Source organism: Pteropus medius, unplaced genomic scaffold (assembly GCF_902729225.1).
Source record: "Pteropus medius unplaced genomic scaffold, Ma_sr-lr_union100, whole genome shotgun sequence".
Lineage (NCBI taxonomy): Eukaryota > Metazoa > Chordata > Mammalia > Chiroptera > Pteropodidae > Pteropus > Pteropus medius.
Genome location: NW_024349800.1, coordinates 16743333 through 16760902, shown reverse-complemented (window position 1 = coordinate 16760902; position 17570 = coordinate 16743333). Strand labels below are relative to the sequence as shown.

Sequence of the window (17570 nt, the reverse complement as noted above, 5' to 3'; positions counted from 1 at the left end):
CTGATGGATACATTTGAAAGCTAATAACCTACTCTCACATTTTAAATAGCAGGGAATAGGCCCATGTGGGAAAAGACCTACCCAAGTTAAAACAGCTACTTATGGGTGCCTCTGGGAATGGTTTTCTACTCTGGAAAAGGTGGAATTCTAAAAGCTATTTATTTACACTGTACCAAAATAACCAGTAAATTCAGCAGTACCAAAAATATAAATAAATAAATAAATAAAAAAGGTCACTGTTAGTTTGCCATGTTGTAGACCAAACAGTCACTTGTTTTGGTAGAGTTCTGAATCAAGCTGAGCCGGAAAATGTTCCAAATGCTCATGATTTTCCATTGTAGTAAACAAGTCAGAGAATAAATGACAGTGAGAGCTGGACCATTTCCTCACTCAGATCTCATTATAAAAGTGATTGCAGTCAAACAACTAAGGATGCACAGATTACTTCTTGAATAAATTTTTATTTTTTGGTCTTATTAAATGAAAATACTATTTTAACAAATTCTATTTCTAAGATTATTATATTTCCTCCATTTTGCTTTTTTAGAAGGATATTGTCCTGTTAGAGCAATTAATTCTCCTTTAGAGACATCTCTTAATTAGTAATAGAATTCAAGATTTGGTATTCTGAAATTTAGACAATTGTGTCCAGGAAAAGTATGCCAATCATAATATACTTAATTGGCTGCAATAAAAAGAGGTCTTCCAAATTGTTTTAGCAATCTGTCATTCCTATGGCATGAATAAACCCAGACATAATGAAGTGGACTTGGTGAATCAGAAGCCCTTCTCTCTCCACTCCTTATTTATCCTATTTTTACAACAGCTTTTGGTTTAATTTAATACATTATTGTAGAAGAAAGAGTCCATTAAACAGCTTCAGAAAAGTGAGAAATATGTTCCTTTCAGTTTTTTTTAATGAAGCATTCTAAAGTAGAATACTTTAAAAATGATATTCAAATGATTTTTAATTACTACAAAGGCATTGAGATGTTAATACATTTTATATAAAAAGGAGGGATATTATTCCATCCGCCCTTTTCTGCCATGAATTTCAACTCTAAGAAAATTATTTCTTTTGATCCACTCTGAAAGCATGTAATAAAAGAACAATAAAACACATGGCTCAATTACCACTGCTTCTCATCTAGCATGAATTAATGAATATCAAATTATTATTAATTGTTTTTTCTGGCTCCCTTTCCATAGGATGACAATTATACATTGCTGTATTTTAATAAGCATTTTGTGTTTAACACTTTGTAAACCGGTCTCTAAGAGGAACAGATGCTTGGAATCAATATACAGAAGAATAATTCTTTAAATTTATCAACACTTGGAAAATACATGACTATCTTTTTAATCTCCCTAGTTTATGTCAGTTTTTCACAGCTGCCTTAAACTTCCCCCAAATTTACCCTCTCTTCAATGTTCCATATGCTTTCCTTTGAGAAGCAGTTGCTATGTGCATATAAAATAGTTTATAAGTTCAATTTCTCAATCTTAATAATACTAGTTCCTCACATATGATCATTGAATTTTCAATTCCTTAAGAAAAAGCTCTTAAAGAATAAAAGCTGTAGCTCAAGAAGTTAAATAATTAAGTTAACCAATATGGCATGGATTATAATAAATTATGATCACTATAATTGACAAACATCAATGTCAGTTAATAGTCTTTATAGACACTCCACAAAAAGATTGTGTCACTAATAGTTCATTTTATTTTTACAAGGCATCTGTAAATATAAAGTGCTAGGTAATATGAATAAATGTAACATGCTAATAGATGTAACATATCTTTATAGTCCATAACCATTGTTTTCTCATAGGTTACTTATGTACCTAGATTTTGAAATACATGCAAAAAAATTTAACAAATTATAATATGTAAAATATATGTCATATGATTTTACCCATTACCCATAAATCAATGTCTTTCTGTTTTTAAAATATATCCTTTAAAAATTATATCTGCAATAAAATGATGGATGATACTAAGGTTCAATTGTTTAGATGTCCTCTCTAATTCAATACAATTAACAAACACATATCCAGATATATTTCTAAAGAGTACACAGAAACTTGCTTTAGAATCAAACAATTTTAGGAGCAGAAAAGGGCCTTAGGAACAATTTTGTGCAATGCCTCTCATGTTACAGATAAAGGCATAGACACCCAGAAAGGTCAAGTGATTTTCTGAGGTCCATACAACTTTATATGTTAATATCTTTCAGCTAAACTTTATAGAAAATTTTCTATCAATATTTCTTTTGCACATAAAGGAAACATGTCTTGTTTTCTTAACAGTTTGTCAGGATTTCAATAATGTCTACAAATCCAAATTCTTAGGGAAAAAAAGGTGAGAAAATGAAAAACTTATCTATAGCGAAAACCATGATGCATAGCCTAAATATAGATCAGAGGTGGACCTGGTTAGGGTTTACAACACTCACTGCCATCAGGAGCATCATTCCTTTGACACTGGTAACTGAAACCAGTTGAATTTTGCATGACTAAATCTAGACAGATAACAGATGGTTCCCTATATGTATATGACCTTATTGAAGGCACTTAGATTATTTATGCAATAGCAGAATTGTTAATTGTATATGAAAGTCAATTTTCCATGTAAAAGCTTTTCTAGATTACACGTTCTTTAAAATTTTAATTCCTTTATGAACACTTTCATCTTGATTTCCATGTGCCAGCATTATTGATTCCACTTTGCTGAAAATTTAAAAGAAATTAACAGTTAGATATGCAAATTCAGTACAAAAATTAGCCTATAACTAAAATTTTTTAAATAATCATTCATCAAGGGAGTAATGGTATATTCAGAATTTTACTTTTTCCTTCTACTGCATTCATCACTATGGTTTTTGGTCACATCATAAATATGAAGGACCGATGCCTCGTAGTCATATTTATGAGATGCATAAGAGTCGCGTCTTGACATTTAAATATACTTAAAAGTACTATAAAATGCAATGCCTATGGAGTGCACAAGACAGGGAAGAAAACACGATGACTTCTGAGTCTTTCAGTGGCCACATCTCCAAAGCCATATCATGGACTTCTGGGAGAGTGAAAGTTTTAGAACTGCCACCATGCATATCAGGCCTTTGATATAATATTGGATCATAATAAGGCTGCTACATTAAGAAGAAAAAGGAATATGAGAACTGGCTGGGAAAAGCAGAAAATAGAAGGCAAAGTATAAATATAATTAGGTTTGTTCTTGTAATTGATTCTTCGACCTGATGGAACGTGGGTTTCTGAATATTTTTCAGAGCATTTCCCAGATGTAGCCTCCCGGTACCTCATTTATATTACACATTTGTTTCTAAATTCCTACTTTGAATTCCATGTAAGAATGTTCCTCTTTCATTCACCACACTAAGACATCAGGAAACTTGCTTGTCAGGTAATGCTGTTGACCACCTCCCCAATATCATCTTGGTTATTCTATTTACTTACTATTGAATTAAAACTAAAATGCTATTATTGGCTTTTAAAAATTAATCAAGTTCCTTAGAATTTTATTTTACTAACTTATTAGGCACTGTCAATGTCTTTTAAATCAACTTTTAAAGCTTTCTTGCTAAGTTTATAGAAAACGTGAGTTTAAAATACAGGTCATTAATGTTTTCTTCTCACATCATTTATGCTAACGAAGAGCCCAAATTATAGTCATGTTGGTCTTAAATTGATAAAAATACTTAGATGCTATATTTAATATAGAATTATATAGAATTAGCTTTAAATTCCCATTTAAAATAACATTAAAAGGCATTTAGCATAATAATCAAGTTAAGTAAAAAAAGTACATTTTGGTGTAAATGTAAAAGGTCATTCACAGATGGACTTCAATTCCAACAATTATTTGAGCAGAGATCTCTTTTATTTTGGAAAAAAATACAAAATTTTCTAAAATAAATAATCTTTTTGCTTAGTTGTATCTATGCCTGGTCTGACATCAGAAGACTATATAAACATTGGCTGCTTTCATACCATAAAACGAAAAATACTACCATACTATCTGCAGCTGAATTCTTAACTAAATATAATTAATAAAATATTTTTTACTAGATTGAAATCCTTCATTTTTAACAATGTTAAATGCTAATAGAGCTTAACACTTACCCATAACTGTAGAGTAGCAAGGTTCACAGTGTATTGTCTGTCTATAAATCCAAATACTGTCTCCTGCTTGTAGGTTCTCCAAGGGCCGTTTGCATATTTCACACTAAAGAAAAAATTATATAAAGTTTACATAACATATAAAGTATATCAGGATAGAAAGTCCTTTCAGTTCATTCGGGACTATTCTTCATAGCAACACTCAGATGAGGCCTCATGAGAACCCACAGGGAAAGTGACAGTGTACTTGTCCATAATCCACATGACGAACTTTTCACATACATCTCACAACTCTCTACTATGTAGGTGTGCATTTCAGGGAATATCTACCACCAAAGTTTCTAGTTAACTCACTATAGAGTGGATAGAAATTTTCAAAAATTGGTTATGAAGGGTTAAAGAAGTACAAATTAGTAGTTAATAGTTGGTTACAGGGATGGAGAGCATGGCAGAGAGAATGCAGTGCACATTAAAATGATGGCTAGGTGGAGGGCCCAGGAGAGGAGGGGATTGTTTTATGAACTATATCAATGTCTAACCAATGTGCTGTATACTTGAAACTAATTTAAATACATAAATTAAAAAAAAATTGGTTATGCCAAGAACAAGATCACCATTCGATATCTCAAACGAAAAACATTGTTTGCTTACTAAAGGAGTTCTATGCTGTCCAGACACACAAACTGGATGTTAAGCAAACATTAACCAAACTTCTGATCTTACATGAAGTTTAGAGGAAAGTTTGTTTTGAGTTGTGTTGGTTTGGTGGCAAGCGAGGGTTGACATTTCCTTTAGTCCTGTGTTTACTGGACCAAGTTCAGTGCTGAGTGGCCGACTTTCAAGTTATGAGGTTGTCACCAACTGGCTGGCTTTCAAGGAGAGTTTAATGAAGTAAATTGTCATTGTTCAATTCGACATGTTTACACCAGTCCTCGTGGTTCTCTATTATCGTGGCTATAGAATAATCTATCTTTTTCTAGGAGTGTGGGGATATTTTTATTCTTAGTAGTATTTTATAATTAAATAGAAAATGGAAATAATTATCCAAAATACTAAATGGAAATTATTTGCATTTATCAAAACCAATAACCAGAATTTTCTTGTTTCATAAAGTTTTCTGCATAGTAATTTAAATAAAGATCTATAGCCTAACTTTTTCTTCATTGAGATTTTAATAACTAAAAGAAAATTTTATTTTCTCATAATTAAATAATTGTGAAATTTCAAGAATATGTTTTTACATAGAATTCTATATATTATGGCATAAATTTAGATATTTTTGCTCAAGATGAGGCATCATATTTCTGATTGCTATGTGTCACTGTCTGAAGCTAATTGGAAGAGAAGCAATTAGTCATCAAATTATTATATTTATTTGACTGAACTAGATAATTTGTATCAACCATAGAATATCAGCATAGAAAGAACACATAGATTTAGGCAAGTCATTCTCAAACTGGTTGCCCATTAGATCTATCGAAAGAGTTTTTTAAAGTTCCAATGCCCAGGAATCATCTCTGAGATTATTGATTTAATTGGGTCCCAGACATTCTATTTTTTTCCTAATTTCTCTAGGTGATTATAATGTACAGCCATGGTTGAGAATCACTATTCTAGCCAGCTATCCCATTTTACAGATGAGGAAATTGAAGCCAAACTAATTTAGGTGACTGTCCAAAAGTCACACAGCCACAGTTAGTAATGGAGTTAGAACTTGAACTCAGGTCTTAGATTTCTAGTTCAGTGCTCATCCAGTTACACCAAAAACTGTAATGTTGACCTACCCAATATTATTGTGAGAATTAAAAGCAATGAAATATGAGAACGTGAACTGCGAAGCATTCTATTATTTAAGCTTTATTGTTATTATACTAAGCCACAATTAATTACAATTAATTGTGCTCTCAAAAGCAGACTGAATTTCAACTATGGTCAAGCCCATCAGTCCTAACTTCATAATATAAGGAGCTGCTACCTTTCTTCTCAAATATTTCCTTTCCTTTTTGGACTTTATTATATATTTTATGTAAAGTATGATTTATTTGCAAAAACTTTTACAAAGAGAATAAGTGTTTATCTTTTTTATAGACTTAAATCTCTAGGGTAAGAGTAATAAATATGTCAGTAATCAACTCTAAGCCTAAAGCCAAGAGAGTAATTATAATCCTTTGAGGTTAGGCTGCAGAACTCTGAGAAATATTTAAGTAGTGCATTATTAATGTGGATGAGAGTGTTTCTGAAAGCTTTTCATCTCATGTATTTCATTAAATATTTTTTATTCCAGTCATTATTTAATTTTATATTTAGTTAAATACAATAAACACATCCTTACCTTGAAACAAGTGGAATGGCAGCAAATCTGTAATTCATTTAAAATCATTTTAGTTTCTGTGCCCAAGGGTTTTCGACAGTAAGTGCACATATCTCTTTCAATGACAGACCTATAGAGAGGTAAGCAATTAAAAATAAATTTGTCTTAAAGCAAAAGACAGAGGTGTTCCCCATAAAGTCATGTGAAAATGGTACGTTAATTTTGTTGATACTCTAGGAAATTGTGTAAAAATCAAGGAAAGTTTAGGACTTATTTTAGTGCTGGAATTGATTTTTCTATTACCTCAAAATGATAGCAAAGAATTAACATAAAGGAAAACCTCAAATTATTAATTCATTAGCAATCAAAAGTGCATCTGGCAGAGCCAAGATAATCAGTTTCCTGATTGAACTAGGTCATAAGTACCTTTTAAAGCTCAAAGAGGGCTTTGAATTATTAATTTACATATATCATAGAAAAATTATACTGTAGATTAATATAAAATTTTAGCTCTCGAAACATTTAACAGGACAAAAATAGAAAACTATTCAGAGTGTGTTGGTAAATTCAAAAATGATGGGTCTGTAGGACTCTAGGCTCTAGGTTCAAGAGTCACCAAATACTCTCCTATGACTCTACTTTTGGTGTCCTTGTAAAAGTCAGAATACTGGGCTACCTTTTATGAAAAAACTTACATTCTCTAACATGATGTAACTCACCCCCATACACACAAATTTGGTGGAAACAAGTTTTGTTATTTATCTTGGAAAAATAATGTTCAATAATAAATGAACTGTAGACATGATCGGCAAGTCCAAAAGAACTTGGGTCACAATCAGAGTTTTAAGAAAAGCCAATCATAATGTGATTCTTTTCCTTTTAGAAGGTCTTAGGACAGCCTTAAATAGCACCTTGAGCAGTTTACTAGTTTCAGGGTTTTGGCATTTAAGAGTTTCTAGAGTTGGTACATAATGGAGTAGTGAAACAAAAATAACCAATACACAGAGTTAGTATGCTTAATATATGCAGTACATTTTCCATGCACTTGGTTTATATAAAGTCATTTATTCTTCGCATCTCTGAGAAGCATATACTATTGTTTTTACCATTTTTTGCAGAAAAGGAAATGGAGGCACAGAAGAGTACCTGTCATGCAGCCAGTGAACAGCAGAGACAGGATTTAAATAAAGGTAGCATGGCCCCAGAGTTCCCATGCTACCTTTGGGCCTGCCCACAAGGACTACTGGGCTCACTTTGTCGAAATGACGTAGTCATGCCCCAGGAGCCGGGATCCTGTTATCAAGCCCAGGACTAGGAGCAGAGAGGAGGGAAAATAGAAGGGAAGAGGAGGTGGGAGAGGAAAGGGATTGGAGTAGATAACCTTGTATGCTTTTATACATTCAGTCATTTCACTAACGATTTCTTAACCCATATATATATTTCCTGTTTTCATCTAATTCTATAGCTACTTGCTTATATATTCCTGGCAAATATTTTCCTGTGGATTATTCTCACACACGCACGCGCGCGCGCGCGCACACACACACAAACTTAAATGCCCCATATAAGCACTTTGAGAGTAGAAAACAGGCATTCCCTATCATTCTTCCATTCCAGAGGCCCTTAGTTAGGAGCTGGGAATATAAAGAAGAGTGAGGCAGATCCCTCCAATGAGCAGCTTTCTTTCTACTAGGGTAGCCAGGTGTGTGAGTTGATGATCACAGCATATTACAGATATGTGGAAAAAGTTAGGAGAGCATAGCCAAGGGAGCAACTTATCCCTGGGGTGAAGGCAGGAAGGGCTTGTCAGAGAAACTGTCACGTGAGTTACAGCTTGAAGATAAAGGAGCTCTCATGGTGAGCTGAGTGAGGTGGGGAGGGGCATGATAGGGGATTCCAAGGAGAGGAAGAACGATGTGCCAAAGTGCTGCACAAATGAGGGCGTCTGGACTGATCAAATATCGGTCAGTATTCAACAGGAGCAGGTTCTGAAGACCCATAGATAATGTGCAAAGGAATCCGTCTTTATCCTGTAAAGTGGGAAGCTTCTTAAATGGAATTAATATGTTTAGACAAGAGCTGTGAGGGCATGGCTCATTTCACACAATAATCAACAGAAGGTGCTTGACCGACTGGTCTTAACAAAGAATTGACTTTTGCACTGATGACTAAGCAAAATTTCAAGGACCACTTGAGGAACAAGACTGAAATTCTTCATATTAAGAGCAATATTTTTATAAAGAATGTTTTCCTTCCTTATGTTAACAATAAAAATATGAGCCCAGGAAAGCTCTGATATAGGTGGTGTCCTTGTTAAAATCATACTGTTATTTAAGGACCTTTTCAAAGCATTATAAAGAACCTAACTCTGTTTTTTTGGTTGCATAGACTACTTTTGTTTCTAATGCTTGTGTAGTTGACTTTGCTCCTCAAAGAGCAATGACTTAAAGGCCAGAAACTGAGAAGAACATTGGTAATGGTGACAGAAAGGGGATATAATTTTGATGCCTGGTCTATCGAGGTTTCCTTTAGCAAATAGGAAATTAGTTGTTGTTGTTGTTGTTGTTGTTTTCAGAAAACGTTTATTGAATATCTCCTGTTAAGTGACAAGCACTGCATTACAAGCTGAGGTTGTACATAAAAATAAAATACATCTTTGCCCTCAATGAGCCTTATTCCCAGCCCCTACTATAGAGAAACATCATCAGTAGAGTATCAGACATTTGCATTACGACTGGTTTCCAGTGGTTGGGTTGAAATACTAATTATTTATTTTCATTTCCTCCACTGGAAATCTGCCGCCCACACTCCCATGAGAGTCATCTATGTGCCTCACTGAACATTAAATGGTAAAAGATCATCACCAACAGCAAAAGCCTGGGGTCATTTTACCAGCACAAAATTGATACTCATTGTAATGCCCTCCTGGGAACTGAGCGTGGGCCCAGAGTAGGTCATAGCAGCATATCCATGCAGCTGTTTGTAAGGTGAGCTGGCTTGGGAAAATCTCCAGAAGGGAGGACTGAGGGCACAGGCTAGTGATGTAATGAAACTGAGACTCTAATAATGTGGCTGTGCAGGGGACTCCTGAGAATCAGTGACCGTAGAGGGGACAGCCTAGGAGGCAGCCAAAAGGCACGGGAGACTCTATCAGATAAAGTGCACTGGAAACAGCCAGGAAGCCAAGGAACAAATTCCTGGATGCAGAGGTTGCTGTACTTCATACACATACATAAAAATCAGCATCAGGAGCACCATTTCCAAGTACAACATACAAGAATACATATATCATGTCTATATAAATGTGTATATATAGACATTTATGTATAGAAATATAGACATACTCACCTATCTGAAGTTGAATAAACAGTTTGTATGTATTTTCGAGAGGCATTATCCTGATATTCATCCTTTGGTGATTTACTAGAAACAACATATATGGACATGTGAGAACTGGGCTATTTCCCTAGTATTGATGTACATACTTGTATGCAGGTGAGAAAGCAAACACACCTCCTCATTCAGCCTTATTATTATTATTATTATTATTATTATTATTAGTGATTTTACAAGCCAGGACAATATATTAACAACTTTTTTTTTAATCTGGAAAAATATTGATACACAAACCACCCCAAGTTGACATAGGCTGACATATCTACTGAAGTAAATTTAGAGAGTGGAGCAAGGAGAGTAGGAACAAGAGTGATCAGGAAAAGATGTCATTTGTTAATGAAATTTATGCTTGCACCTCCTCATTTATTTACTGAAGGAAAGCTATAGGTAGTCTCACAGAAAAGAAACACATAAAGTACACATACATACATACTATTTTGCACGCAAAAAAATAGAGACTCTTGAATTTTTATACAAAGCTATAGAAATTATTTTTACTTGAAATTATCTAAGAAAGATTAGTTTAGCATGGAAGCAAAAAGGAAAAAGTATAATTTAAAATTTTAAAAAGTCCTCTTTGTTCCATTTCTTAGATTGCTCCCATTTGTAAACGTCACTCTTTCTGGGGAAAACTGAAATCTGTAATGCACTAATCCACTGGCTGCTCATAATTGCTTCCCAAGTACATATGCTACCTGTGAGTGTATTAGGACTAGAAGCAATATGTTCCCATTGATTCATACCGTGAGTGATAACTCCACAGCCCTCACTTGGGATTTTTTAATGAGAACTCTCTTACAGCCCGTAGGCAGACTGCTGTTAGAAATAGAATCTACTTTGTGGAGCACATAACCCACAATGCTAAATAAGAATTTACACATGTTTATATATGATACATATATCATTACTCTCATTTTATTGATGAGTAAGCTGAGACTCGAAGAGGTTAAGTAGCTTTGCCAAAACCACATGGTCAGTCAGTAAATAATAAAGATTCAATCTCAAATTTGATTCTAGGGCCTCTATACTATACTGCAGTCAGTGTAGATTTTAAGGAAAATTAGATTAAGTGGAAAAATCAAATTTGACATTATGTATTGATTTGAAAAACTTTTTTTTTTTTTGGATCGTTGCTCACCTGACACTGAATTTACTGAATTTCCTGGAGCCCCATCATCATGTTACCCGACGATTAGGCTAATCCTTGTCTTTATATTCCTTGGAAATGGAGTGGGCTGCTAATCCCTGAGTTTAGTTAACATTTCTCTCAACACCTATTGCATAACCAGCAGATTTTGTAGGCCATCAGTTTCCTGTAATTTGGGCCAGAGTATATTTACCAAAAGTTATATTCCTTATTTCAGATTAGAGGTCAATAGTAGTAGATAGAACCAGTGAATTAAAGGGTGACTTCAAGTTAGCATAGAAATATTTGCATGATTTTATAAAGCTTATTATAAACATGTAGTCATATTCTCACATAAACATATGTGAAAACTTTCAAATGTCTATCCTGTTACATATACATGTGTTATATTAAAATGTGATTTAGTCCATCCAATGACTTTTTATGATTATTTGACAACTACTTGATATTGGAAACATTATAAAGAATTATATACTTAGAATTCAATGTACTCTTAAACGATCTTTTATTTGAAAAAAGGAAGCATACTCTAAAATAACAGCATTTCTTAAACATATATAATTTCAAAATTGTAAGATAAGAATAGCAAAACATTTAGGGAATGCAGGTAGCATTAATATGTTGGCTATGTGGAAGGCCAGGGGAGGGAGGGAGCAATTGGGGGGGATCATTTTATGAACTATATAGATGTCTAACCAATGTACTATATACTTGAAACTAATTAAGATAGATAGATAGATAGATAGATAGATAGATAGATAGATTTCCAGTACCTATTCTCCACATATGTCCTTGTGTATACAACAGTATCATTTGGTCCTGCAGACTTGGTTTCAGGATTGGAACTGCAATACAAACCATTTTACTTTATGTTTAAAGTTTATTTATAAGAATGATAAAAATAACAAGGCTATTATCTGATCCAATGCAAAAAAAAATGCTTATATATTCCTTCTAAACTATAACCTTTGAAATATAAATGTTAAAGTGGTATTAATTCATTTCTGCAAAATTTCTTCATGTCTCCCATTTTGTTCTTAGTCATCACGGGCCTGATCTACTTTTAGAACACTGTTGTGATAACTAGTTACTCAGTAAATCTGATTCAGAGCATGAAGATTATTTTGAATATTTGTGTAATATATTTTAGTGTCTGTTTCCCTGATGACTCATTCATATTTCCAAACATACTTTCCCCACAAATCTCAAACAAAAATGGACTTTAATTAACTAACATGATAACATCCGATTTAATGAAACTTTAAAATCTACATAAAGAATAAAGTCCACACCGACTTCACAATCATGCTTTTTAAAAGAAAAAAATTGTAGACTTTTCAGGGTAAAAAAAAAAAAAAATCACATTTTCCACTTTCCTGCCATAATTTACAAATGACTAAATTGCTAACTCAACACCATTCTTTAAGCCTGTTTAGCCACTGATAAAATTAGAAATTTCTGCATTTCAAAAGAAGGGTCAAGTTGTATATGAGATTAAAAAAAAAAAAAAAAAAAAAAAAAAAAAAAGAGAAGAATAGTTCTGTAATTTGTTTTTTAATTGACCCACAGTAGTACCTGAAATTCCTCCTGGCTTCATAAGAATATGCAGTGGTTCTAGCAGACCTGTTGTTTAAAGCATCGGTAGATCCATTGACCTGGCCATCTAGCCTGAGAAAGCAAAGGAAATATTTGAAATATTTGGCACTTAAAATCGAGACCACTTAGAAATCTTTTGTTTAATTAAAATTCTGTTCAGTTAACATGAACCTCTTTATGTTTGCCTGGTTTCAGCACAGATACACAAATAGAATACATGTACTATTTTATTCCTTCACAAAGACTACTGTCATATCTTTAAGAATAATCTATAGGCATGTGACATATTATCTAATGCTATAATAGAATACTTTTTATCAAAGGCAGAAATCATCTGAAATTGGTTCCAGTAACATTTTCACAGCAGCAGTGCCATTTTAGAAAGCTTTTCATGTGCAGTATATCTGAGAGTTTATCAACTTAATGAAAATTACCCATGGGTTGCTTGGAGAAATTCCAGTTTTTATTTTATTTTTAATGGAAAGCAATACTTTGAAGATTGCAGAACTTTGACCTAGATTTCTGCTAATCTAAACATGTCACTATGATTAACAAAGTATAGGCATATTTGCTTTTTCCGATGAAACAGAGAAAAATTCTAAAGCAGGAATAGTGAAAGCTTGAGCTCCTTTTTCTCCTCCATATTAGTAAACTAATATAGGAGAGATATGGAAACCAGGAGGAGTGTTTAGATCCTAATCATGCCTTATCATTCTTAAACAGGCTGTTATTTCCATTTGCAGATAGCTCTTCAGGAAGAGAAAAATATTTTTTCACATATTATCATCTCTGGCATATGGAAAATCATCTTCTAGTTTTAAAATAGATGCTTCACAAAACATATAGCAGAGTTAAAATGATACTAGGTAAACAGTCAGTGGAATTAATATGATTATAAGATTTTTAAATGTAATTATTAAAATATGTCATTCCAGGAATAATAAACATAACTAGGAACTTTTAGAAATTATTCAAATCAAAAAATTTTACAATACAGAATTCAATTTTGACAAAGAGACAGCTTCAAAGGACAAAGGTTGCCAGTGAGTTTGAAATGTGTTTGTATTATCCTCAGCAATGTAAAATCAAATATCACTAGTTTGTAAAATCTGAAAATGGGGGAAATCATTCGTAGATAGTACTATTATGGACTGAATTATGTCCACCCCAAAATTCATATGATTAAGCCCCAACTCCCAATGTGATTTGGAGACAGGGTCTATAAAGAGGTAATAAAGGTTAAACAAGGTCATAAAGGTGGAGCCTTAATCCTGTAGGACTGGTGTCCTTATAAGATAAGGAAGAGACACCAGAGATCTCTCTCTCTCTGTGCATACACAGAGGAAAGGCCATGTGAGGACAGTGAAAAGGTGGCCATCTGCAAGCCAAGGAGAGAGGCTTCACCAGAAACCAACCCTGGCAGTACCTTGATCTTGGACTTCAGCCTCCATAACTATGAGAAAATAAATTTCTTTTGTGTAAGCTACCCAGTCTGTGGTATTTTGTTATGACAGCCTACATGGACTAATAAAAGTAGCATTTCTTAGTTGAGTTTATAATGAGATTAATGACAATGCCTTCATAAAAGATTTAACTTTTATAATTGTAAATAAAAACCAAATGTTAGTAAATGTATTTGGAATAAAGAATGACAAACTCTTTAATGGATTTTGCTCCTCACTTAGGTTTGGAAGATGATAGATTTTTAAAAAAAAAGAACCTTTATTTTGCAATCATTTTAAATGTATAGAAAAATTGCACAGACAGTACAGAGAATCCCCATAATACCCTTCGCTCAGCTTCTCCTAATGCTAGTATCTTCCATAACCATGATACATTTGGTAAAACTGAGAAATTAACACTGGTATTATATTATAAACTAAACTACAGACTTTATTTGTATTTCATCAGTTTTTCCATTGATGTCCTTTCTGAATTCTGATTTCCAGAATTCAAATGAAGATAACACTTCCACACAACCATCTTTAGTCTCCTAAGGTCTGTGATAGTTGCCAAGTCTTTCTTTGTTTTTCATGAGATGATGATAGAGTTTACAAAGGTAATTCTATCCTGATGCTAATAAGTGATAACAATAAATTTTTGTTATGTAGAACCATGGAAATAGTTAGACAACATTTCAGCAACAAATGAAACAACGTGTAGTGCTATTCAAAATGCTGCTGGGTCCCACATCCAGATATTCTGACTTAATTGGTTTGAGGTATAGCTTAGGCATTGGGATTCTTTTAAACCTCTCCAGTGACTCTGACATGCAAGTCAAGGTTGAGAACCACTACCATAGAGGATGGGCAGTCCAACATATTACCCAAATGAATACTGGTTTTTAAAAGGTGGTCCCTGGACCACGAGGTGATTCTGATGTACACTGAAATTTGGGTACCAGTACAATAGAGGACTCTGCCAAAATATTCCTCTCAAATGCCTTGAATAATATTCACAAAAGGAAATATTTGTCACTTGACAGCTTTATTGTTAAGAAGTTATCCCTCTTCAAAACGAATTGCTGAATTATAAGTTCCAATTGATGGTCATAGTTTTGTTTCTTAATTAAGTAACAACTCTATAAAATATAAATTGAAACACTGTATTGTATCTTACAGAATTCAAATGGAATTACATTTGAGAAAATGTTTTCTGCAGTGGAAATTCACCTGAAAAATTTACCTATCTGGAAGCTTCACACACTGCTAGTAAGACTATCGAATGGCACAGCTGATTTGAAAATAGTCTGGCAGTTCCTCAAATGATTAAACATAGAGTTACTGTATAATCCAGCAATTCCACTCCTAGATTTATACCCAGAAGAAATGAAAGCATACTCCATAGAAAAACTTATATACAAATGTTCACAGCAGCATTGTTCACAATAATGAATTATAATTCAATAGCAAAAACAACCCAAATGCCCATCAGTTGATGATTATATGAACAAAATGCTGTATATCCATACAATGGAATATTACTGCCAATAAAAAGAAGTGCAATACTGATACAAGCTACAATATAGATGAATCTTTGAAATATTATGCTAAGTAAAAGAGGCCAGTCACAAAGGACCACATATTGCATGAAATGTCCAAAATAGGCAATTCATAGAGACAGAAAGTACATTAGTGGCTGCCCCACCCGAAGTATGACTGCTAATGGATATGGGGTTTCTTTTTGAGGTGATGAAAATGTTCTAAAATTTACTATGGTGGTGGTTGCACAACTCTGTATATACTTAGAAAATATGTATTTGCTTGGGCATCCAATTACTATACAAAGTGAATATATTCATAATGTGAATCAAGTCTCAATTGAGCAGATTGGCCAGGATTTAGATTTTCATTGTCTTATTAATTTAACTTTAGCAACCTCAGATTAAAGAGCAGAAAACAATTTCAACTAATAAACAGCCATATCACTGCAAACTTTATAAATCAATTTTTCATAAAGAACAAAAGCTCATTAAAGGCCTACCACTTTGTATCATATATGTTAGGGTTTACTTCTACAAAACTATCAAGGTCTTGAGCCCTTGTGAAAATTACAAATTCTAAATATGTGAAGTGAAGCACTCTACTGTAAAAAAATAGAGATGACCTGATGCCAGAACATTTGGGTTCATTCTACCTCTCAAATTTACTTACCTTCTAATTTACTAACCTGATCAATTCTCTTATTCTCTGATCCACAGTTTTATTTCTGTTAAATATTTAACCATTTTGAGAATTAAGTAAACTTTTTTTTCTGTAGCCTGAATACATAGGTATAAAAATTGAGACCAGAGATTTCTTCTTTTCCCATTTTTTTTCAAGTGAAAATTTTATTACAGTTGTTCTGTCGGTGATTGGGTAGTGGTTCCATTTACCATTTAATCTATAAATAGCAGAACCACGAGAAATCATACCTGTGTATGAGATTGCAATAAAACTGAAGGAGAATGAATATCACCTGGAAATAGAACTCAGGGATCCACAGACAGTGGTGGGAGTTATAATCTCTGGATGTAATAACGGAATGATCATCATCCCACCCAGAAGAGAGTGGGTTCATTTGTGAATGTATACATAATAGTGCGATTATGTCTGGCAGGAAGCACAGATGAAATCGCAGAAAGGGAAAGAGAGTATGTGCAGCTTGAAGTCAAACATGGTGTTTTCCATTTCTACACTTTCTAGGCAGATGACCACATCCACATTGCCTTGCTAAAGGAGGCCAGACATATCACGAAACATTAGAGTAAACCAAAGTTACGAAGAAGTGGAAACTGGGAGGCAGCAAAAGTTCTTGGTTATCAAACAGATAAAGAACAGAAAATAAGGAAACCAATAGCTGGAAGGAGTAGGCAGAAGCCAACATTCAGAATTTAGCAGAGTTAGAATAATGACAAAAAATTAGGGTTATTATCAAGGTTTTCCTGATGGAATATCCTCTGGTCAAGAATGAACAACCTTCCAGTTCGGGCCTCTGAGAAGCCTGGCCATGCTACCATTTCTGCTCTTGAATTTTGATGAAATTCTCTTTCCTCATTAATCCTTCCAATAAAACCCCATTTCACGAGCAAGCTCCACTGAAACTGGAGCACCTCCCATTATATTAAATGAAGAATTTCTTAACTATACTTAATCATTTTTTTTTAACCTTGATTATTTCCAAATAATATTTGATTGGTTAATTGTAAGCTCAGTCCTTCTCCCAAAGTAGTGGATGTTTTTCCAAGATAAAGAGATCCTATTGAAAATTTGTTCCCTCTTGTTTTATCAAAGGCTTGTTTGAGATCACAACAAAAGAAGACAGAAGATGATTTAGGGAATTAAGGAAACAGAAAGAAACTATCCACCTGTTAGATACAAGAGACTTTTATACAAATTATGAAAAAAGAAAAAGTAATCCAGCCCTTCTCCTGATTTTCCATTCTCTGCACAAAATATCAACAATATCATTCCTTTACATTAATTAAAAACAAAACAA

General features: G+C 33.5%; 1 protein-coding gene across 11 annotated transcripts in view; it reads right to left on the bottom strand.

Moving 5' to 3' along the window:
• Nucleotides 1–1701: 1701 nt before the first annotated feature.
• The window catches only part of SCEL (sciellin), a 113760-nt gene continuing 97891 nt past the window's right edge, over nt 1702–17570 (bottom strand). For 10 of the 11 annotated variants that reach the window (XM_039886920.1, XM_039886917.1, XM_039886918.1 and 7 more), the window contains 6 exons: nt 12573–12665; nt 11771–11842; nt 9803–9877; nt 6476–6584; nt 4147–4249; nt 1702–2730 (listed from right to left, as the gene is read on the bottom strand). In XM_039886920.1, the coding sequence (XP_039742854.1) occupies nt 2714–2730; nt 4147–4249; nt 6476–6584; nt 9803–9877; nt 11771–11842; nt 12573–12665 (469 nt within the window). In that variant the 3' untranslated portion in view covers nt 1702–2713. The remainder of the gene's footprint in view (nt 2731–4146; nt 4250–6475; nt 6585–9802; nt 9878–11770; nt 11843–12572; nt 12666–17570) is intronic. The other variant, XM_039886923.1, reaches the window with a different exon arrangement.